The 25,959-nt window shown below is 34.7% G+C and overlaps 1 protein-coding gene across 1 annotated transcript; it reads left to right on the forward strand.

Moving 5' to 3' along the window:
- Positions 1-24,432, forward strand: LOC126977443 (protein brunelleschi). The gene is made up of 18 exons (XM_050826234.1): positions 1-473; positions 972-1,062; positions 1,354-1,584; positions 2,481-2,779; positions 3,706-3,882; positions 5,472-6,101; positions 7,161-7,325; positions 8,075-8,235; positions 8,792-9,029; positions 10,477-10,964; positions 12,391-12,557; positions 13,415-13,549; positions 14,177-14,258; positions 16,405-16,529; positions 17,891-18,054; positions 19,584-19,781; positions 21,715-21,922; positions 23,021-24,432. Exons 1-18 carry the CDS (start codon positions 284-286, stop codon positions 23,247-23,249), a joined length of 3,978 nt encoding a protein of 1,325 aa, XP_050682191.1. The 5' UTR covers positions 1-283; the 3' UTR covers positions 23,250-24,432.
- Positions 24,433-25,959: the final 1,527 nt, after the last annotated feature.

Genomic DNA, 25,959 nt, shown 5'->3' on the forward strand with positions numbered 1-25,959 from the left:
TTTGTTTCCTTTTGCGTACCTTTACGAATAAGATTAAATTTTATTAAAATCAAATAAGGACTGTAGGTTATTGTTAACCTGTATATTATCCTGAAATATTTCATAGTCCATGCGATAATGGATGATAAGATAAACTAGCATTTCAGTGACCGTACTAAAATCGAGTACACATTTACGTTAATTCTAAGAGTAGACTGATTGCCACTCTGTAATAATGGATCCAGTCTTCCTATTGTAACAATAAAAGTTTATTAAATAAATTTATTCGCAAGTCATAATTTCAATGCGCTCATCGGTGAGTTATATACTTTCTGACGCGCCGGGAGAGTCAGTTATGTCGCACCCTGACTACTCACAGCAGGCTCAACACCATGGTTGCTTATTGATCTTAGTTAAAGGTATTGGAGGAGTATTGAAAAATTTTAACAAATTATGGGATCGTGTACAAAAAGTAAACAATATAAAAGTGACAGGTAATTTAGATTTTTACTTTCTATTATATTCAATACAATATAAATATATATGTACCAAAAAAAGTGTACTTCATAGGTAAAAATACTTTTTAACCTTTGCTATGCTGGTGTGTAGTCAAATATCAATGGTGACTCAGTATCAACAAATTTTATGTGTTCCAAACTCTTTTAGAGACATTATGAAGTTGAATGAATGAATTTCTTAAATTAGTTAACATTTTATAGGAAAATATCAAGTCAATTCTCAATCTTATTGCTCTTTAAAGTCTTCTTTAAAACTGAAGAATTAGAAACATTAGATTCTTAAATTATCATCATTTATCTGATATATTGTTGCCTTGCTTAATACTTCAGTCAATCAAAGAAAATACTGAGTATTTAAATTTAATGGTACATTAGGTTAAATGTTGTCTCTCACCACTAAGTATTTTCTGCACCTACCTTTAAATAAGTCACTAATATATTTTATGAGACATAATATATATTTTTTGCTTGTAGATTCACAAGGACAAATAAGGGATATCTGGGTTCGATATGTGCAGGATTATCCTGTTGAAAATAATGATTGGGGAGACTTCCAAACTCATAGGTATTATACATTATATAATATTGCTCTATTTTTACTTCTACTACCTAAATGTGAGTTGTGCCACTGATCTTTCATCTAAAGAGCTGATAAAAGTTGCTGTTGAAAGGAAACTCAAAATCTTTATAGAATCAAACCACAAACATTGTTATTACATTAATTACATGTTTCACCTTCATTAGGTGAACAATACCATGTAGTCTTTTTGCATTAATTGATTCATATGCTCAAGAAAATTCTATTTGTATATATGGCTTTTCTTTCCCAATTTTTAATGCATCTTTCAATTTCTAGGCGACTTCTGGGATTGATCACATTTAGTAAATACACAAATCAAGTTGAGTTAAATGAAGTGTGTCGTGTTCATGAATCACTTAAAGTTAAATATTCGAATACTTTGTATGATTCTCGAGCATTTATATTTGGTCCTGGAACCAATCTGAAGAGACCTGTGCAAGAACCAGAAACATACAGTGTGTATGAGGATGACAAACTATCAAAAGAGAAGACAAGTACTTGTGACAGGTAAGTAAAATGACAGTGGTGCAATAGTGACACAGAGAATCAAAATGGTTTTCATAATTTACTCAGCATAAAGCTACTCATATTTGCGTCAAATTGTGTTGCTCCAACATTATCAAAATCAGTAGTTGGAAATAAAATGTAAAATGTAAAGTTGGAAATAAATGTAGTGTTCTGTCAATGAGTATTATTTTATGTGTATCAATAGATTGCTTATAATTATGATGATTTGAGTGAATGTATCAGAAAGCTATTGTGAAGCAAGCTATAAGACCATGCAAAGTAAACCATCTTATAAATAAAATAATGGTCAGAACTTCGTGAGGAAGTAGGGTGCCGAATGTTACACTCGGTTTTGGTTTATCTGAAAAATTTAGTGCCCTGGGGCAGTACTAATTTGGGAAGGTTAAGATAATACATAATAGATCTATATATTATACTCTTTATTGTCCATTTTCTAATGTAAGATGCCAATATTCTATAGTGAATCTCTATTTCATATGATATTCTTAATTTTTAAATCCATTTTCTATAGAAAACATCTGTCACATTCATTCAAATAAGCTAAAATACAATTACATCCCATAGATAAATTATTAAATCAGACTGAATCCAAAAGTAGGGAATGGATTAAATTAAAATTGATAGATCGCCAATTTAGTATAACAATTTATTATAGAAATCCAACTAATCAGAAATTGCTATTAAAGCCTGGCTTATTGATTTTATATATCCAATAATCATTTACAAACATATGCTAAATATATTGTATGGGCTTATTTATAGTACTTTTACATAGTGACAGTCATATTATAGTAACTGCAGCCATACCCTTTTTTTTTCATTTTTTTACTTTGTGTCAAGAACTTCAATGGATCAGTAATTTAATTTATTTTTAGAATATCACTACCCAGTGAGGCAGCTGAAAGCCTCTCGTCTGCAGAAAGTTTTTCAAGATCACCCTCATCAACTGCCTCATATTCAAATCAAGAAGAAAACTTTACAACTCCATCTAATTTCAAAACTCATGCCATGTTTTACGGAGAAAATGACCCAATGTTAGATATGGAACAACAAATATCAGATCTTATCAACTCATTGTTTTGGGTTGTTGAATCGAAGAGACTGGAGAGGTCGAAAGAAAAGTTGGAGAAAGTTTCTCTTTTGTTGGTGCCATTTGAAAAAAAGGATTATGTTGGTGAGTCTAGAAATAAGTCACTGCTTGCAATTCTATACCCCTCTGGTTGGAGGCTACCTAGGAGGATATCATTGAGTGTGTTGAGGTGAACAGACAAAATCTATATAATTGGCTACAAATCAGAAATGCGACTTTTACAACAAGTTTACATTATGTTGTTGTTCCAAATTGACTTTTATTACAACTCGTGTATATAGCTTTTATCTAATATATAAAATTCTCATGTTGTTGTGTTTGTAGTTACACTCCTTCGAAACGGCTTGACCGATTGTCATGAAATTTTGAGTGCATATTGGGTAGGTCTGAGAATCGGACATCTATTTTTCATCCCCATAAATTTTAAGGGTGGTCCACACCAAATTTTTATTTTAATTTATTTGACATTTTTTTTAAATTTGTTTGATTATGAGTCAACATTAAAAAATACATACAACTTCAAATTTTCACCCATCTACGATCAACAGTTACTTTTGTATCGCGATTTTAATATCGGCAATACAACGTTTGCTGGGTCAGCTAGTTTTAAATAAAGATATATGTATTTCCATTTCACATTCCAATTCAAGCACTAAGCAGCAAGTTCGGTAACTGAACACAAGAAGGTACAATTTTGACACAAATGCCTTTAAATAGATGTCATATTTGCATGCAACAGTTTTTGAGTATGAATTTTAATAGTTGGAGAAGCTCAGAGCAAGTGAGACAACCAATGGAGATGTGGTGTTGACATTTCTTAAGAATATTATATTTTTTAATAATATGATAAAATTGTACCAATTTCCCATATTTAGATTACCTAATATCTACAGAAAAGTTTTTTACACAGTTTCAATTCTACTGTAAGGTTACTTTTAACAAATTCAATTAATTAAAATTAAGCATAATTACGCTCATTTTTAATATAAAACTACCGCCATAATTTTCAGGTCTTGACATGGAATCAAGGAACAATAAAAAGCGATGCATGGGTCGTGTAACAAAAAATCTAGCAGACCTTACCCTACAGGCTGGCCTAGTGGCAGACTCATTGAGCTTATACCATTCTGCTGCTGAAATACTTAAATCAGGAAATGATTGGTTATGGCTTGCTGCTGCAAAAGAAGGTACATAATGATTAACACTTGGCAAGCAATATCCCAACATCAAATTTTGTATGAAACACCCATACCATCAACCATATTTTACAAGATTATATTTACAGTTACTTAATAGGCTGAGTCTATTAATACGGGTACTGTACGAACAATTTATTATTATTCGTACAGAAGTCGGACGAATACTTTTATTTTAGGCTGTTGCTATTCGTCCGGCAACGGGACGAATGAATTTAATTAGTCGTCCGATTATCGGATTAGAGAGAAAAAAGACATCATTGAATGAAATTTGGGTTAAAACTTAGTGTCCCGTAGCACGAATTATGAGGTAATAAATATTTTAATTGATAGAGCTTCAGTCCACGATTATAATGCTACCACTCTAATTACAAGGTAATGCACCGTTCCAGAGAAAAAAGCTTTATAACCTAAAACCACAAATTATGACATTTTTAAGGGTTGGACATTTTTATGGAGAGAAAAGAAAGGGAAACGTCTAGAATTCGTTTCTGGCACTCGCCGGCCGCTCCCGCGACCTGCTACGCTCGGCTCGTGCGTTGTTTTAACTGTTATAACATAACCTAACCTAACCAATTTTTATAAATCATAGTTATAGAGATTTGGTCCACGTTTATAGTGCTACTAATCTTATTACAATACACAATTTTCAAGAAAATAACGAAAAAAAAATACAACCTTTGAACGGGTAAACACGTAAGTAAAACACAGATCATACATTTGAATAGGTAATTAAAAAATCAGACAAATGTGTTATAAAAACAAGCTAATCATCCAATTCACTCTCAATTAAAAAAAAAATGAATAAATGTACGAATAAATATAATTTATTCATTATCAAAAATACCGAGAAGGTGGCAAGTGATATCATAACAACAAAGCTACCCCGGTGTGACCTGTTTTTAAAAGGCATAAAAGGCATTTATTTTCTCAAAATTGATTCCTTTAGAATTCTTTTTGATGTCATTTCTAATAACTACCAGACACTACTACCGATTCGGAAACAAATCTGCTCTGAGAGAGAAGATGCGGCGCAAGAAACTCTCCCAGCATTATTTTTTTGCGCTCTTTTCAATAAAAATATACAATATTGTAGAGTCATTTCTATCGCTATAAAATAATCACAATCTAGTCCCAGGCTGTCCAATCATTTAGATATTCAGCAGTGGAGTAATAGGATTTACGACAGAGCCATTTTTTATAAAACATTTAAATTTATTTATAGATTATGCCTGAACAGTGGCTGGGACTTTAGAAGTGTATACATTTACCCTTAAAGCTATTATGTATGTATATATATTTTGTTAGGACACTTACGGCGGGGTCGGTATGATGTACATAAAACAATGAATATTATGTTAAATATCTACGCAGTATGGCTTGATCAACATACCTGCATCTCCGTTACGAAATACAAAAGCAGCTGCGCCGTCTCAATCGTCACATCGTTTCTTGGCGGGAATCGAACTGTTCCTTAAAACAAAATCAACAGTAGTAACCCTAAACATTTGTTTTGGCATTAATAATAATAAGAAATTAATGACATTGTTATTGTTAAAAAAAAATTGTTTTAATTCTAGGACATTGTGCAGCGTCTGCTATACTCCTCTACCCAAACTTAAGAAACTCAACACCTTTACAACGTAATGCAAGTCTACAAGAAAGTTCACCATACAAAATGAAATCCTTATCATTATGCCAACCGAGTGATCCAGTTAGAAAGTTTAAAATGAATGCTTCACCGTCAAAATCTAAGATGTCAAGTCCGGTGAACCTACCCAGCGATCTGACTCCGTCATCATCTGAAAGTATTGAAACATCTTCAAGACAGTCTGAGCTGGAAAATGCTGATACTGAATCGCTGGCTTCGTGCAGTGATATGGAATATCAGAGCCAAAAATCGTATCTGACGCCTGACTTACCATCTATTCCTAGACAACCCTCTTCTCAATTACATAACCAATATTTATTGAATGGAGAGGACATTGTTCTAAAGTATCGTAAAGCTATTATACACTACAGTAAATATCAAAATGCTGGAATTATCGAAACAGAGGCGTGTTTCAAAGCAGCTAGGATTGCTGTTGAGCAGGGCAATTGTTTACAAGCATCCAGTTTCTTACAGAATATTGTGTTCATCAACCTGACATTGAGTGAACAGGAGAAGATACAAAGATTTGATACTCTTGCTGAGTTGTATAAAGATATAGGTAAGATATTTTCAGCTTTTATTTCCCATCTTTTTATAAGTTTAATCAAAATATTGCAATAATTAACATTTATGATGCTGACTGTACAACGATCTTTCGTATTACATAATAAACATCCATTATTATTTTTATTACAAATTGATTTTGTATGAAATAAAAATATATATTACGGGCGACAAAGCAATTTTACTAGTATTCTTATAATAGTTATAGTTCTTGACAGAATTGACAAATTTAATTCCGATTTTTGGAATCTTAGCAAACGTAAAAATCCATCTCTGATATAATTTGTTTTAGTTCCGTGAACAGCATGTCATTTAGTTTTTTCTACGGTCATAAAACCAGTGTAGATCAACAAAAAAGTTTACGAAGATATACTATATATATAGATATATAAAATTTCTATATATATAAAAGAGAATATATGTTTGTATGTTCTCTAATAACTCCTAAACTATTCAACCGATCTCAATGAAATCTTTTGTAATAGATTCGTTGAAGCTCAAGGAAGGTTTACATATATAGTTTGTCGTGTCACGATCCCACCAACGCACTCACCCACGCATTTACCATATCTCTCGAACCGTTTATTGACAGAACGTCTGTCGGGTCAGCTAGTATATATATATATATATATATATATAATAGAATCTGAATCTAGGAAGCTCCAACGATTTTCATAAAATTTAGTATACAGGGGATTTCGGGGGCGATAAATCGATGTAGCTTGGTTTCACTTTAAAAAAAATAATTTTATCCGTGTTTTAATGAGAAACAGCTACAATAACATCAGAATATAAAGGTAAATTTCGCCACCATATGCAAGACTATAATAGCTCAGGTGGGACATTGGGTGATCTGGAAAGCAGAAGACCCCGGTTTCGAATCCAGATGTCCTTTTAGTTTTTTTCTTAAAAATCCGAGCAAGGCTCGGTCGTCCGGATATTATTGTATTATTACATCAAAGCTACAATAAATATTTTTACACTAAAATTGAATGAAAAACGAACTAAGAGAAATGTCTGGTTACGAGTTTTTAGCATGTAATATGTATTACAGGTTTTCTTCGGAAGGCAGCATTTTGTCAGCGTTTGGCTGCGACCCGACACGTTAGCGTCAACAATCCCAACCCCGACTGGCAACGGTGTTACTATTTCATGCTTCACAGCTTTCCCGGTCATAAGCTGTGCTTGGACCCTGATTATGTGATACAACATCAAGTTGGTAAGAAGAATAGAAAAAAATATTAATTATAATAAAATAAAAAGCAATTGAATTGCTTTGATCTGCAAAAATAGAAAGAAAGAAAGAAAACATTTATAACATAAAACACTTACAGGAGACACTTAATAAAATGAAATAAAGGTACAAAACAAACCGAAAAAGAACGAGAGAAGAGAGTTCCTGTTCAGTGCAGGAAATGGGTCAACAATTCAGGATTTACTGCGACAAGGCCATGGCTATGAAACAGTACTGATTTTCAGCGGTGCCCATTTAACACTTGAGATACAGACAGAATAAATAATTCATAAACATACATAAAATTCATATAATGGTCGAAAATACTAATCTTTGTTTTAATTTTTTTGTTCATTTATTTCCTATTAATAAATTACATATTGTAAATATCAAAATTCTTGTCCATACATAAACACATTCGAGTTTTACCGTGTACATAAGGTCGTGGGAATACATAATATTATTTCAATTTAAAGTGTAATACTTAATTAATTAAAAAAGGAAACAACTTAACTATACATACAAATATTAACATAAAAAGAGCTAACACAGTATATGAACAACATTACAAACAAAGAATTTACAAATACCCTCAATATTAACACAAAAAGTATTGTTGCTTTTAATACAGTGTGATTATTCTATTAGCTAACAATATAACAAATAATTAAGTAAAACTCAACTAGATTCACTTATTTTATTGTATGGCGTCTAAAGTTAACCATTATCGGCAGGTTGGCCGGTATTACAAATCGAGGTGCTTCATGAGATAGTTGTAGCTGCCCGGCGCATGGGACACCCCGCGCTCGCCACCAGGCACATGACTTACCTGCTGCAGACGCTGTGGCCTCATCTGTCACGTCTGCAGCAACGGGAGTTAGCCATACAGTTGCAAGTAATTTACTGTTCACAAAGTACACAACACGAAATTACTGTTCACAAAGTACACATCACGAAATTACTGTTCACAAAGTACACATCACGAAATTACTGTTCACAAAGTACACATCACGAAATTACTGTTCACAATGTACACATCACGAAATTACTGTTCACAATGTACAGATCACGAAATTACTGTTCACAGAGTACACATCACGAAATTACTGTTCACAAAGTACACATCACGAAATTACTGTTCACAAAGTACACATCACGAAATTACTGTTCACAAATGTACTTTGTCAATAGTTGAAATGTAGTTGCTACTTTACGTTGCATTTTATCTATTCGATTGATCAAACAGTAATATCGAAATATATCTCATATCAAACGGTTCCGATGCTACTATGCATCCCGGCAGGATCATTAAATTACTTATATATTGTTTTATTTTTAAGAACTGTTAGATCTAGCGCAGGCTTTCTTAACCTTTTAAAATGTAAACACCATGAGACAATTTTAACCTTTTTCCAAAATACGTTTCAGTCATTATTGTTCTTTATTATCAGGCGTTATCAGCTCAATGTGAAGGTGGACCAGTACCATTGGTGCTAGAGACAGGAGAAGTGATTCCTCCTGCAAACCTAACCCACGTGCCCCACTGTTTGCACTTCAACCCGCGTCCGCTCGAGGCAACGAGGACGCCACAACTTATCAACTCGAAACCACAACATGGGCCGTTTATATTCACACCAATACACTTCGGTAGTCTTGAGAGAAAATCAAAGAAGGAAGAAGGAAAAATGGGTACGACAATTGTTTTTTTTTTAATATAAAACTAAGCTATTTTTTTAAGTGATCAACAGGCATTAAGGCTGAGATCTTATAGGCTTTGCTTACTTAAAACTTAGCTGAGTGTGATAAAACGCGAACTTGACTTTTGCATTGGGCTGTCTTAGCTTCTCCTCCTGTCGTCTCCCGGCGCGAGAGTGAGTGCATTGAGCGCCATGTCGTTCAGGGCAAAGTGGAGGGCACCAGAGGCCGGAGTCGGTCACCCATGCGATAGACCGACCGATTTAAGTCCGCCGGAAGCGGTCCATTGAATGAGTTCACGAGACTGTCGGCCAGCAGAGAAAAGTGGCAAAGTCTCGGGGGGAGCGTCACATCTGACAAAGATTTCAATTCGTGATGACCATTCCGCTTTGTCAAGAGTGTAACGACGGAGAAGAAGAAGAAGTCTTAGCTTAAACTCAATTTCACCTGTCAAATGACTATAAAAACGAAATCAAAGATTTTGCTAAGCTTACACTCTGTTAAGTTTTACGTAGGTAAAGTTTGATCAAAATGTGTGCAAAAAGTGCGCTATATAGATAGCTTATAGTGCGGGTAGATCAAATTAGCCAAGTCGCAAGGTCACATTGATACGTTGCCATCATAATAACTTTGAATTTACTCGTGGTATACCTACTACTGGGAGGTTCTTTTGCACAAGAAGCCGGCTAGATTATGGGTATCACAACGGCGCCCATTCCTGCCGTGAAGCATTACTGTGTTTCGGTCTGAAGGGCGCCGTAACTAGTGAAATTACTGGACAAATGAGACTTAACATCATATGTCTCAAGGTGACGAGCGCAGTTGTAGTGCAGAATTTTTGGGGTTTTGCCAGAATCCTGAGCGGCACTGCATTGTAATGGGCAGGGCGTATCAATAACCATCAGCTGAATGTCCTGTTCGACTCGTCCCTTATTTTCATAAAAAAATAATTCAGCATAGAATGCTCATCTGCACAAATAAAATTTGAAAAACAAAACTTTATGAACGATGCGGAACTCAAACCCACGACCTTCGGCGTTCCGTGCCGGTGCTCTAACCAACTGAGCCAACCGTTCGAGTACCGCCTCGCTACAAAATTATGTTGGCTCATATGGTTAGAGCACCGGCACGGAACGCCGGAGGTCGTGGGTTCGAGTCCCGCATCGTTCATAAAGATTTGTTTTTCAAATTTTATTTGTGTATTAATCCTAGAAGTGAGGATTATCACTTTAAAAACATAACATATTGTTTAAATTCTCATCTAATTCAATGTATTTTTTCGGAATTATTATTTTAATTGTGACGATCATAAATCATCCATTATCATTATTTCTTATTATCATATTATTATGACAAGTGACAATTTTTGACGATGACAGTACTTTTTGCTCCTACTATTACCACAGAATTATTAATAAAACTGTTTCGGATTATGTTTTAGATCATTTATGGGTTCAAGACGATATTTGCGAAGTTCAACTGAAACTCACAAATCCCCTGCCAATCGAGTTAAAAGTATCAAACATGCTGTTACTTACCACCGGAATTGTGTTTGAATCTATACCAGAGACAATCATTCTGCCGCCTGATACACCTACAACAGTCAACCTTCACGGAACGCCAAAAGAAGAAGGGGATTTACAAATTTTGGGTTATTCCACCCACACTCTAGGTGTCAAATCCAATTGTCGTTTAAAACACATGCCGATGCCAAATAAATTTCCTGCTTCGTTCACTGTATCAGTTATTCCGAGTCTGCCAATAATTAGTATTGAGACATGTGTGACAGTGTCGGGGGGTGTCAATGTGTTTGGGCCTGATTCGGGCTCTACAAATATATCATTGTACAACGGAGAGAGCACGGACTGTAGTATCAAGATTACAAACACGAGTAATGTGCCTGTTGAATACTTGGATTTATCTATACAGGTAAATTTGCCACGATATTTAATACTAGCTGACCCGGCAAACGTTGTTTTGCCATATAAAGTATAATTCACGTGATAGTTTTATAAGTAATAAAATATTGCCTATATTATAGCCTGTACATCATTTTGTTCTATTGTCAATAGTTTTTGCAGCGCACGCAAAAATAGGTTTTCGATTTTACACCTTTAAAAAAAACATAGCCTATAGCCTTCCTATAAATGGACTACCCAACACTGAAAGAATCATTCAAATCGGACCAGTAGTACCAGAGATTAGCGCGTTCAAACAAACAAACACTGCAGCTTTATAATATTATAGTATAGATTAACCTCTATTCAACTTACTATAAATCTTCTGGGATCATGTTGTAAAAACATAAACATCGCCTAACAAAGACTGACGGCCGTTCCCAATATATTATCTACAGGTATTGATAAATTACTGCCTTCTGCTGTTAGTAATTAGCTACCAATGATCTGAAGCTGTACTAATATACCCGATAAGTCATTCTTAACGCCTTATATTGGAACCCGTGAATTGCAATTTCCATACAAACTATATCGCTGGTATATACGTCGTCCCATTGACAGACAGCGTGTACGGTAACTCACCTTGAGATACCGTCGATAAGTTTATTGGGACAGAAAAGTCAACGATAGTTAAGATTTTTATCTCAAGTAAGAGGTAGACAGAATATTAGGAACGGCCGTTAATCGATTAGTAGATATAAAAAAATTATGTTTCTTCACTGTGTCTGACAATCATCTTGTGATTATCTCAGTTTCTAGAAGATTCCCTAATGTGTCTATGTTCGTAAATTAAATTTTCAAGAATATGTATATTATCAGAATATCGAGTCTGTCTCTACTGTCCTTACTAAATGAACAGTGTTTTGTTTTGTTGATTATCTAGTATTTTTAAAATGCTGTTATACACACATTCTTTCATAACAATTTACACTCCTACGTAGTAAAGTAAACTGGATAAAATTCATTTTCTAGTCTCTTTTCTGTCATCCAAAAACTATTGTGTTACTTAATATTTTTTAAATTTGTGTTTTTTCTGAAGCCCAGCAGATTTCATAATTTTTAACGGCGGTTCCCAATATACTATGTACAGATAGAGATAAATTACTACCCTCTACTGTCAGTAATTAGCTGTCTACAATCTGAAGCTGTCCCAATATACCCGATAAGTCATTCTTATCGCCTTATATTGGGACGCTTGAATTGCAATTTCCATACAAACTTAATATCGCTGGTAAGCTGTACGTCGTCCCATTGACAGACAGCGTGCACGGATAATGTGAGTTACCGTCGATGAGTGTATTGGGACAGAGAAGTCAATTATAGTTAAGATTTTTATCTCAAGTAAGAGAAGGAATGGATTAAATTCTTACATTTCTACATTAAAAATTATTTCACAGTCTAACATGGACAGTCAGCTTCAAAATAAAGTATTCCAATGGTCCAACGATGCTGTGCAGTCACTATTGCCGCTAAAGCCAAATGAGACCGCTACGATTCTGATGAAGTTGTATGGTGAAGCTGATTTCTTGGATCTGGGGGGAACTTGTGAAGCCTTCCCTAACAGGTTGGTTAATAATTTTGTAAATTTTAAAGAATTATAGCTATTACATATATATACTAGCTGACCCAGCAAACGTTGTATTGCCGATATTAAAATCGCGATACCAAAGTAACTGTTGATCGTAGATGGGTGAAAATTTAAAGTTGTATGTATTTTTAATGCTAACTCATAATCAAACAAATTTAAAAAAAAATGTCAAAAAAATTTAAAAAAAAATCGTGTGGACGACCCTTAACATTTAGGGGGATGAAAAATAGATGTTGTCCGATTCTCAGACCTACCCAATATGCACTCAAAATTTCATGAGAATAAGTCAAGCCGCTAAATAAGTAGGTACATTGTTTTCATATCATCGTGACTTATGGTATTTTGCTATCATGCCATGCTGCTGACATTTATAATATAGGTTTCGCCTTGCAGAAAAGAGTTGTTCCTTCTTTATATCAATTCAAAGAAATAAATACTTCGATTGATCATTGGCAGTATACCTATAAAAATGTAATATACATTCACAAAAATCGTCATATTTTGCTCTAAATAGTGATTTTCAATGTTACATCAATACGAGAAGATAATAATTTCTGGTTACTAATTTTAGTGGGCTTCATAAAATACACTAACCCCCTTATTCATAATGGTCCGCTAACTTTAAACAGCCGCTAAGGAGTGTTTTTTCTCATTCTGACTTAGGTCAATAGAAGAAGACAGAGTGAGAATTAGCAATGCTTTAAGTTAGCAGACTATTATGAATAAGGGGGTAAAAATACAATAAATTCATAATAGACACTAAATAGGATTAACTGTTTTGCAGATCCTCTGATAATCCTTAAGGAGCAGTAATATAATCGTTATGTTTTCAGTTTGAGCTCTAATTATCCATCTCGGGTGGGATCTCCTGTTCCGAACGCCAACACATCACTTCCAACGCAAAGTTCCAATACACACACATCACTAAGCAGTGGACTTATTGTAAACAGAACCTCGGGAAGTTTCAGGTGAGTTATTCATCGGCTGACATCAATTTTCATCTGTAACTCCATTCTAACTGTTGTTGAAAGAATTACTGTAGGTAATCAGATGGGATCTGTTCAAAATATTAATGTTCATTGTTACGACACTGGAAATAAGAAATTGCTCATTACTAACTCTAGCAGGCTTCATAATAGTACATTACGAAATTTAAAAGAATTGTTATAACCACGTTTATGTTGTAATTATTACTGTAACGAAAATAACTTTCTTAATCATCCCGCACCTAGGGAATGGAGCGACGGTCTTCAGGCCATCTGATACATAAAAAGTTATGTAACAATATATTATTTAAAAAAAAGACCCCGTAGAAGTTCTTGCGACCATTCATCCCAGGTTTTACTCCTTTAATCCTTATTGAATATCTCGAAGATTACCAGCGAAATTGTAGTAACGAGTTAATTCATGTACCTAATCAAATCTTGCAAATACACTTGTGTGTTTAGTGTATTTTCAGCTTTTTACGTTCTAAAAGTGCTTCTATGTAACAACGTCGTACGTACCGAACGTGAACCTACAGTAATGGTTGGTTGGGCATTCTGTATTTTTAGAATGTGCTGTTTTAGAAATATATAATGTAATGTTATTTTCAGATCGACAAATTCTCATACTACTAACTGGTCCGCTCCTATATCAGTCATGCCCCCATCTAGAGGTCGTCAAATCGAGTCACAGGTAGATATATTTTATATGCAACTTTTTAAGGCGACGAATTTTCACGTGGAACCAAACTGGATTGTACTTTTTAATAGAGTTTATCCAATTCGATTTTACATAATGTAACTGTGTCAAATCTATCTACATATAGATATTACATACATATTATTGGATTACCTACAGAAAGAAACGTACATTTTAACATTGTGATTATTACCTGGCCATTTTTTAAATCTTTTTAAAGGGATAATCCTCACTTCTAGGACTAATACACAAATAAAATTTGAAAACAAAATTTTATGAACTATGCGGGACTCGAACCCACGACCTCTCGCGTTAAGTGCGAGTGTTCTGCCAACTGAGCTAACCGTTCGAGTGACATATCGTCATAAAATCTTGTATGCTTTGATCAACTCTCAGGTTGTGGCTTCATCTACAGGATCTACTTTACAGTTGATAACCTGCTCAACCCCAATATTTGCATATAAGGAAATTGACTTGAGATGTCGCTCTTGTAAATCAAACTATTTGTTATCTAAACAATTTATTTTATTATGTTTTTAAAGTGATAACCCTCACTTCTAGAATTAATACACAAAATTTGAAAACAAAATTTTATGAACGATGCGGGACTCGAACCCCTCTCGCATTCTGTGCGAGTGCTCTGCCAACTGAGCTAACCGTTCGAGTGACGTATCGTCATAAAATCTTGTATGCTTTGTTCAACTCTCAGGTTGTGGCTTCAACTTTACAGGACGACTGGATCTACTTTACAGTTGATAACCTGCTCAACCTCAATATTGGCAGTGCACTCGCACGGTACGCGAGAGGTCGTGGGTTCGAGACCCGCATCGTTCATATTTTTTTTTTTTCAAATTTTATTTGTTAACAATATAGGTATTAAGAGCTACTAGGCTATAAGAGGTCGATGTAAACTTAATTTTAACTTAAATTATTAAGTGTTTTTTTAGTAAAACGGGAAAAAAGGCGCGTATAAGTCTACTTAGGTGTTATTTTTTATCGATTAAAGTTATTTTTAATCGTATCTTGTATCTTGCAGGATTTTACTGAAATAAGATTAATATTGATTTTGTTTGTTATAGAACAATATATCACTACATAGTATAAAACAAAGTCGCTTTCTCTGTCCCTATATCCCTATGTATGCTTAAATCTTTAAAACTACGCAACGGATTTTTTTAATAGATATAGTGATTGATGAGGTTATTTTTGAGGTTTTTGATTTAGTGTCGTAAATAATTACATTTTTTCCGCTTACATTGCAAACGCAGGCTGAACCCTACGAGATTTATCAAAATAATGTACTAAGTATTGTACACTTTGAAAAGGTCTACAGAAAACTCCGCTAAGGTATATGTCTATCTCTTATGGATATCCCACAATAACATTTTTTTATCATTTACTTTTTACCACAAATAATTGCTAATTTTCGAAGCTATTTTTACCAATACAGCATTAATTCTTATCTAATTAAATACCTTAAATACATTCTTGATTTAATATAGATCTATATGGCCCTTTACAGCATATGATTTAAATGAATATTTTCGAAGATATTACAGATTTAAAAATTACGGGACGTAGCGTTTGCGGCGGTTCCGGCTGACCGGGCGGCAGGAGCGTGCATATAACTCTAAATTTAACGCGGCCGCGCCACGGGCAGTAATGAATAAATCAAAACTACTGGATCGATTTTATCATTTTTTCAGTGAATGACATAGGCACATTCATATATATTTTATAATAATAATAATATTGACACACTTTTTACACAAATTATCTTGCCCCAAGTTAAGCATATATAGCCTGTGTTATGGGTTACAAGACAATGATATATTCAATACAATATACTTACTTAAACATAGATACATTCATATAACATACATAAATACATTTAAACATCCATGACTCGGAAACAAACATCCATATTCATCATATAAATGCTTGCACCTACCGGGATTCGAACCCGGGACCTCTAGCTTAGTAGGTAGGATCGCTTACCACTCGGCTATACAGGTCGTCGTAGGTATTTTATACCCGTGCGAAGCCGGAGCGGGCCGCTAGTTGTTCTATAATCCTTATTCCGTACTTGTTTTTAAATAAATATTACTTATAGATGTATCCTTGTGAACTATTTTTATAGATACTGATAAGGTATTCGGGTGGAGAAGGTAAGGAGGTCCACTGCAGAGAGTCCACGTTGCAGTTCAATGTGGAACTGTTGCCAAGCGTCTCTATAACACACTGGGACGTACTGCCAGCCGAAATGTAAGTGAATATTAAAAAACTTTAAAAGCAACAGTTATGTTTATATTCATTAAAGTAAAGTAAAGAATGCATTTATTCATTACAACACAAAAAAATATGTACAGAGTAAAATTAAGAAATTAAAAATAGGATGTCATGAAAACGACACCCAGTCAGCATTTTTTTTTAAGGAATAGGAGGACAAACGAGCGTACGGGTCACCTGGTGTTAAGTGATCACCGCCGCCCACATTCTCTTGCAACACCAGAGGAATCACAAGTTGCCGGCCTTTATGGAAGGTTCACGCGCTTTTTTTTGAAGGTACCCATGTCGTATCGTCCCGGAAACACCGTACAAGGAAGCTCATTACACAGCTTCGTAGTACGCGGAAGAAATCTCCTTGTAAACCGCACTGTGGAGGACCGTCACACATCCAGATGGTGCAGATGATATCCTAACTTGTGGCGTGTCGTGCAAAGGTGGAATTCGGCGGCAGGAAGCATTTTTGGAATTGAAATAAGAATCACCCCAATTCCAACACTGATTTTCAGTAGGTACCTACCAAGTCGACCTGTTGACAGTAGCCGTAGACAACACGGTTCCTTTTGTTATAGGTCTTAAAAGTGACCATCTTACAATAGTACAAATACTCCTACTTTTTAATGCGTGATGACTTCAAGCATTGACTAAAGTATTAACTAAAACTACAAATAAAAGTAGGAAATCTGTAGTCCTCATATAAAAATAAAATTAATCTTAATTTCGATCCAGTTCTTTAAAGTTATCTAAGTGTTGGTAAAAATCGGAAGTGTTAGCACAACTAATATGATTCTAAATTAGTACAGTTTCTTAGTTTACTCATATAATATTGATTGTTAAACAATTTGCTATTTTTTAAAGTGATAAACCTCATTTCTTGGATTAATTACAAATTTAATTTGTAAACAAAAACCCGCGACCTCTCAGGTTCCGTCCGAGTGCTCTTCCACTGAGCCAACCGTCCGAGAGACGTATCGTTCATATATCTTGGTATGACTTCAACTCTCAGGTTAGGGTTCCATCTACAGGATCTACTTAACAGTTACAGATAACCTGCTAAACCCCAATATTTACATATTATTTATTTAAAATGACTTGAGATGTCGCTCTTTCAATTAATCAAAACAATTTGTTATTTTTTAAAGTGCTAACCCTCACTTCTGAGATTAATTACTCATGAACGCACAATCTGACACCACATGCCAAAATTTATGAACGATGCATCACTCGGACGGTTGGCTCAGTGGAAGAGCGCTCGGACGGAACCCGAGAGATAGTGAGTTCGAGTCCCGCATCGTTCTTAAATTTTCTTTACAAATTTAATTTATATTGATTGTTCCTAGCCCAAGTCAACTGTATCTAGTACTGGATGTAACAAATCTAACGTCGGAGGAAATGGATCTACACTACACGGAGAATAAGCACATACTCATTGAAGGCAAGGAGTCGTGCAGAGTCCCCGTGCCCTTGGATAGATGTCCATTCAATTCCACGCCAAAGATTGATGGTAAGATAATCGTAGAGACGTCGCTTCATTGTGTGTCTTCTACCGCATTCCGAAGAGCTGTTTCACCTGATTCCAGCCGCCGAATTACACCTTCGCACGACGCGCCACAAGATAAGATATCATTACCACCATCTGGTTGTGTGGCGGTCCTCCACAGTGCGGTTTTCAAGGAGCTTTTTTCCAAGTACTACAAAGCTGTGGAATGAGCTTCCTTGTACGGTGTTTCCGGGACGATACGACATGGGTACCTTCAAAAAAAGCACGTACACCTTCCTTAAAGACCTGCAACGCTCCTGTGATTCCTAAGGTGTTGCAAGAGAATATGGGCAGCAGTGATCACTTAACACCAGGTGAGCCGTACGATCGTTTGCCCTCCTAAATGAAGCACAGATGGTGACTGCTGCTTCCTTGTTATAATAGTAGAATCAAAATTTGCATTATTGTACTACATAGTTTCAAATACTTAATAACTAAAAATAATATAATAATACTTAAAAACTGATTAATTTTTAACCGACTTCAAAAAATTCTAGTTACGATTATTGTTATTCTTGGAGTCGGTGTCAGCTAAGGTAGGTTTGTAAGTACTTGCATAGATGAGATGTGCTTGAGTCGCACGCGCTACGTGAGGAGGCAAGAGGCGAGAGCGGGCCGCGGTGGGGGGACACCGATTCCAAGAATAACAATAATCTTAACTAGAATTAAATTAATTAATTAGATTGTATAAAACTAGCAATTATTTTTATACTTTTTAGTGCATGATATATCTATTGTTTTGGAATACTGTTTTCGCAGTCGGTTGTTTTTTGTTATTTTTTTTCATGTTGTTATAGAACTTTCGCGAGCTACTATAACTACCATCATTAGGTAATTTAGACCTTATGTCTCATAATTTAAGTATGATTATGATACAACTTGCTGTTACATTAACAACTTGGTCACATGTTTATTTCTTCTAGTTTGTCATTCACAGTACGATATCATTCCAGAATAATCCTTAAGGGTTCATTTAATCAATAGTCAATACTGATTGGTGATAAGTGTTAGTGTGGAACTAATACAGTATTATATTATCTTGTCCTTAATTAATTGGTTATCTAATAATGATATGTGGATGCAATTACTAACTGTGACAGTAATCACGACCATCATGTTCACGAAGCATCCTTACACAAACAATGAATTCAAGCTCTAAAGGTTGATGCATCCAATATACGATAATTTATATATTTTTTTATTTTTTTATTACCTTTAATGAAATAATTTTTATTATTTAAACATGACTCAAATATTGGATGTAGCACTTTACAAACTAATTTGTTATGTATATTACAGCCATTGTAAAATACTCTATTTGATTGAAAAGAGTGGCCGTTGAGTTTCTTATATGTTCATCTCATGAGCTGAACTTTTTACGAAGATATGGTAAACTCAGTAATTTAAAAGAAATATTTATAGTGACGATTTAGAAGCGCTTAGTGTAAGCCTATTTGAATAAAGTTTATTTGAATTTGACTTTGATATTTCAGATACAATGGACTCAAAGTCAATTAGCACAAGTGTATCAACAAATAGTTTGGAGCTAATGTGCTCAGAGCATATCACCAACAATGTGCATCTGAAGTGGCACCTGATGCAGACCAATGTTTTTGGCAGAGCTTCGGTGAAGGGCATCACATTATCTCAGGCTATGATAGACATTGTTCGAATGTCACCCTTAAATTGGGGTAAGCCTTTTTCTGTATATGCTGTTTATTCTACAAGTGTATGTTAGTTTCATGAAGTTTAGCCCTTGCAATCAGGAATCGCATGTCTAAGATCGACAGTTGAGCAATGATTTACCAGTGGGAAGCTCCTATGCACCGGATGCCGGCTAGACTAGGGGTACAACGCCGCCTATTTCTGCCGTGAAGCAGTAATGTGTAATCACTACTGTGTTTCGGTCTGAAGGGCGCCGTAGCTAGTGAAATTACTGGGAAAATGAGACTTAACGTCTTATGTCTCAAGGTGACGAGTGCAGTTGTAGTGCCGCTCAAAATTTTAGGGTTTTTACAATAATCTTGAGCGGCGCTGTTTTGTAATGGGCAGGGCGCATCAATTACCATCAGCTGAACGTCCTGCTCGTCTCGTCCCTTATTTTCATTAAGAAAAAAAGTAACATGACACCTTCACTGTAAAGAAAAAAAAATTATAATACCTAAGTCGTATTATTATACAACTTAACGTAAATATATATTTTCGGGCTGTAGATATAATACGTATTAGAAGAGCTTGTTAGGAATGGATTAATTGAAGACTTATTGGTTTACATTTTTAAGCCTCATTAAGGTTTTGGGCCTGATGTCGTTGTCACAATAAATTTTCTGAATTTTATTCTATTTTCTTGAAGATGTAGCATACTTAAATCACTTGGAAGAAAGTACGATTCTCTTGAGTTTATTATATCTTGTCGATAAAATATTAGTTTAAACGATCCATAAATGAATTTGCTAGAAACTGTCATAACCATAATGTTAACACCAGAACAGACATACACTTATAATGCCTACTACTCGGCTAATTCGAGTTGGTTAGTCTGTTATGGGGTGTATATGCGTGTACTACAAGATCCTAGAAAATGTTCAAAACAAAAGTATTATACGAGATTAAGTTTGTGTGGTAAAGGTTCCTATAACATATATGACTTTCTTAATGATGCCAAAGATTGGGATTGGAGCGACCGCTCTCAGGGTATTAAATAATAAGTTTAATTGTACAATTTTATTTTGTAAACATATTTTTTCGATGAAAAAACAAAGTCCGTTGAGATTGTTGCGCCCATTCTTCTCACGTCTGAGGCATTTGTTTTTGACTTTCAATAAGTGATGGCACATCCTATTTTGAATAAAAATATTTGAAATTTAATGAATAAATTCGAGTTCAAGATGTCCAGGGATACATTGTTCCATGTATAAAATAGTATATTACGAACCTAGGGATAAAAGTAGGTCCTTCTTACCCGCGGAATGTTGAAAATCGCGGGTGGCAATGTCCTACTTATCTCACGTGGTGCATATACGATTTTGTGTGGCCGATTCTCTCCCGGCGAGACGACTTTCGTCCCTCGTACCAGGGGCTCCCTAAAAGCGAGCTTTTCATCGAGATGGGAAAAAAATAATAATAATAAAATATTTTATTTGCAGCTCAAAAATTAGTGCAAAAATACAACCGATCTTCCGCTTGAGCCACTCTGAGACCTCGTAGCAGTCCCAACACTTATTCGACTTTAGACTAATATACATTTTTTTTTGAATACTTTTTGATTTGCGACTTTCGCGGTGTAAACAGTATCTCTGTGACATAACGTCGCATCCAACGTTGCTCGCTCTGTGGTACAACACAAGCGTCATCTAACTGTCAACTATATATATTATATTATCCACTGTCAAAATAATTAGAAGACTTAAGAATATTTAAGTTACTCTAAATAATTAATCTATATATGCAATTCGGCTTACAGTTTTGAGTATAATAATACCTACGATATTATTTTACAGTGTACTACAATAAAAAATAAAATGAATATAAAAGTACCCAACACCATACAGAAAATACCAACTAGATTAATATACCTATATTATTAAAATCAACTATGATAATAATAATGTTTCAACTTAACAGAAGTAAGTTTAAACAAACAACAAATAAAGCCCCAAGAGGAGTTGAACTGCAACGCCGGCGAGTGTCTCTCGCTCGGGGTCGCCATATCCAACCACCTGAGCAGGCCGCTGCAGCAGCTGTGTCTGTCCGTGCAGTTCTACCAGGACTACAACAACGGAGTACTCAACTACAAGCTGGACAACCGTGTCGCTACTGCGGGGAACAACAAGTGGGTGTCTTTATTTGACTAATACATTTATTTTAAGGTGCTCCAACAACACATACACTCTTAAACTTAAATATTGCACAAAAATAGTCAATTACAGGTGCACACAACATAAATGAGAATCATTTCAATTGGGCACTTATATTTAACACAGAGACTTATACAGTATAAAAAAAATGATAATGAAAAAAAATAAATGGTAATAAAAAATATGATGTAAGTAATTAAAGAATCACTATACTATAGTTGCAATACCTTACGTTTAAATGCTATGAGGCCATCGCAAAATGGATCAGCCCCGGATGTCTCCAAATTATTATTTAATGAATGACAGACACGATATAGTGACGCGTTGCTGCAAACGTTAGTTCTTACGGTGGGTAGATAGAAAAGTTTGTGTTTACTTCTTTACCCTAATTTCGGTTTTAATGTTATTTTGCTCAGGATATTGGGTGTATCTAGCATGTTGTTTAAAACTTTATATAAAAACGAGTGGTCAAGCATACGACGTCCATCAGAGAGCTTATTCATTTTAAGAAACTTTAATCTTTTTTCATAGTTGCTTCTGTTGCTTATATTTCTATTCATAAAACATATGTGCTTGGTAAATGACATGTTGCCTATTATGTATAATTTACTTTTTTTTGAAATATTTGAAAACTATTTAGTATTATTTTGATTAATTATGTTTTTGCTAGCAAAAGCTGGTAATATGATACCAATGCAATAATACAATAACTATTGCTTTTCCACAACAACGATCGCGAATAAAAAAACAAAAAAAAATCTCGCTTCCCATTCACACACCTTGTTACATGTAGGTACTCTTTCTATTTAATTTTATAGCTTTTTTCTTCTTCTTTTGGCATCGTTGGTTATATGTGAACTCGGCCTAAAATTTTAAAAACGCTCCCGTGAAAATTTAAAGCTACTATATGCTATAAAAATAAGACAGACGAAATTGTTATACATAGTTCTATCTGGATGTGTTTTCCCATTACACTGTGACATATTCTCGTTATGACTAATATTATATTAACTTGTCGGTAATATTCGTATAACGATATAAGTAATCTTAACATTTTAAAATATTTTTTGCAGAGTCATTTTGAAAACATTAGAGGAATCCACCAAAGCTTACCACGAATGCACTGTGGTGTTCCTGACCCCAGGGGAATACAAGATAGATATCCAGTGTTCGACAACCGAGCCCCTGTCAGACGACCCCTCGAAGGATCTAGAACATTCGTCCATCACGCAGCCATGTGTCGGAGAAGTTAGTCATGTCTGGAGGTTCATTCCACCTGTAGCCATCAGTGTTACAGATTAAGAGCTTTTTATGATAATTAGTGACGGAAAAAGCCCCTGCCATCGTCTTATGATGATACACATATTAAAAGATTTTCTTACCACTCACTAATGCTCAACCTTTCCGATAAAAAGGCATAAAAGGCATTTATTTTCTCAAAATTGATTCCTTTAGAATTCTTTTTGATGTTATTTCTTATACTACTAGATAGTACTACCGCTTCGGAAACAAATGGCGCTCTGAGAGAGAAGAAGCGGCGCAAGAAACTCTCCCAGCATTCTTTTTTTTTGCGCTCTTTTCAATAAAAATATACAATATTGTACAGTCATTTCTATCGCTATAAAATAATCACAATCTAATAGTGGTGGTAAATGTAAAAAGAAAAGAAACTTGACTTTCATAAGTGTCAAATAAAGTGATTTGCATTTGATTTGATAACATTCACTTGGTTGAGTCACATCACTCAACCAACTGAAGTGAGCAGGTGCGGGATATTGAACACTCATAGGTCACCTGGTCATTATTTAATGATCACAACATATCTTAAAAAATCGCTGCCTACTTTGTATTTATATAAGGTATGTGTCCACTGAACACCTGTTTTGCGTGGTAGGGTTGGGTGGCTAATATTGCCGTTCCAACTGCTCAACAAAATTACTCAAACTAAGAGTATATGACCCCAGGTGTTAGGCCCTGTACGTGGCTACACATACGGCCTCCAGGATTATGTGTTTGTCCATCTCTTCTGTGGAGGCAGCCTTGAACATGGAGATAAAACTGATGGATAGAAGGGCCGACTACTTATCATATGAGTTATTTTACGTTATCTTTGATCATATAACTAAAAGAGTTTGTCCTTTAATTTGGCGTCTATGGGGTTAATTTTCGATGAGTCGGAAACACCGTTCAAACAAGTACACCACAACAGAAGAAATTGATGTGGGCTAAAACTTTAATTAAATAAGAAGAGTGTAATATATTATACCTATATTAAATATAACCAATTATTTTATACAGATATTAAATATTATAATCCAAATGCTATTGTTATTAATGAGTCGCATCGCTTTTGATATAGACTTTCGCAAAAAAAAAAAAAACACCAAAAGCATGCATGTTATGGTAATTTAATTATTTATTCACAATATGTGGGATGATTTAATTGTTAAAATATGTTGATTATGTAAATAAATGTTTGTAATTATCAATTTGTTTAATTTTATGTCTTTTGTATGATAGTGAGCGATAGATAGATAGTATTTAAATACAAAATTGAAGTTTTATATTTATTGTTTACTGTTTACGACAATCCATGATGTCACCAGATGGCCGCAGAGATTGCAATGATTTCAATAAACTATTCTCACTACAGGTATTAAACAAACATACCTGCAGAATTGAGCAGTGGAATCTTGTACTTATGCGTACCTACAAAAGTATCAGAGTAATGTAATAATAAAAATGGAATACCAACAAGAATCTTCTAAGCCAAGCTCGACTTTACCGCATTGATTTATCAGATATCAATAGATAGGTATGTAGTTATAGTCCGACAACTTAGTGAGCGACCGTCCCACAGGATGACAGACGGTCGTGTTGTAGTAGAGCAACGCGTGAGACTGCCGTAGCCTGCTGTTGTTGTTGGACTATAGTTCAATCGGATAAACATTAACCTATTTGATTGTGCATTACAACGGATTCGGAAATTAAGTATAAGTGTCTTTTTTTCACTGTTATTGGATTAATGAAAGTTGTAAAATTTGATGACTACATGTAACCAATAGCGATAACCATGACATCGTCGACATTTCATGAGTGAAAAATGTGAAATATCTCAATGAGTATTCAAATTTCTTATGAGTATAAAAACCAAAAACTACTAATAAATTATAAAGCTTTAAAAGATGGTCATAAGGTAGTCTACTGCGAAAACATTTGTAATGCACATGGCCACGGACGAGTAAAAAAAGAAGGACTCCGCGCCGTGATATTAGCAAATGAATCACCCTTATGCTAGTGTGTGTGCGGCTACGAGGGATACTAGTTACACAATTTTTTCTCCCTTAAATAATGATATATGGCCTCAAATACTTATATAGTATCGTTTTTACACTTCTTCACAACGCACGACGGTATTTTTAAAATATTGTATTGAGACGCAAACTGATCTGTCACAGACTATAACAATTCTCTGTAGTAGTGCAAGTGTGTGCGTGGGGCTATGTATTTACACGTTAAACGGCTTGTTTTGGTGCTACACTGTTATGTAAGGTGACACGGAGTCCTTATTCTTGTACTATTCCGTGGCACATGGCGAACTTACTTACTTTTTAAGCTAAAGCGCGTAAATACTTTGAATGAGTGCCTTGTAATTATATTTTTGAATGGATCTGGTTCGGTGAAATTATGACAAGATCGAGAAAAAAACGAAACATTTTGAACGCTTTGTTGATAATATTATTAATGTGTATATCTAGGTGCAATTTACTATCTAATATGATTCCTAAATAAGATATTCATCAGACAATCTGTAGTTACATTTATGTTTAATTTTTTTTTTGTAAATGTTATTGATTTACACTTTTTTAAACTAAGAGACAATTTATTTATTTTACAATATTCTGCAAATCGATTCAAGCCTTCATGAAATTTAATCTGGTCCTCAGATATTTTAATAGTTTGAAAAATTTTGAAAGAATTCGAAGAAATCCTGTCAGAAAGCAAAAGATTT

This window comes from Leptidea sinapis, chromosome 45, assembly GCF_905404315.1.
Source record: "Leptidea sinapis chromosome 45, ilLepSina1.1, whole genome shotgun sequence".
Classification (NCBI taxonomy): domain Eukaryota; kingdom Metazoa; phylum Arthropoda; class Insecta; order Lepidoptera; family Pieridae; genus Leptidea; species Leptidea sinapis.

What these genes read in the sequence shown, in the direction of transcription:
- LOC126977443 (XM_050826234.1), top strand. Translation starts at nt 284, where the DNA reads ATGCGCTCATCGGTGAGTTATATACTTTCTGACGCGCCGGGAGAGTCA. An exon ending in GACGTACTGCCAGCCGAAAT is followed by an intron (nt 16,530 to 17,890) that starts GTAAGTGAATAT and finishes GATTGTTCCTAG; the next exon opens with CCCAAGTCAACTGTATCTAG. An exon ending in TTCCACGCCAAAGATTGATG is followed by an intron (nt 18,055 to 19,583) that starts GTAAGATAATCG and finishes TTGATATTTCAG; the next exon opens with ATACAATGGACTCAAAGTCA.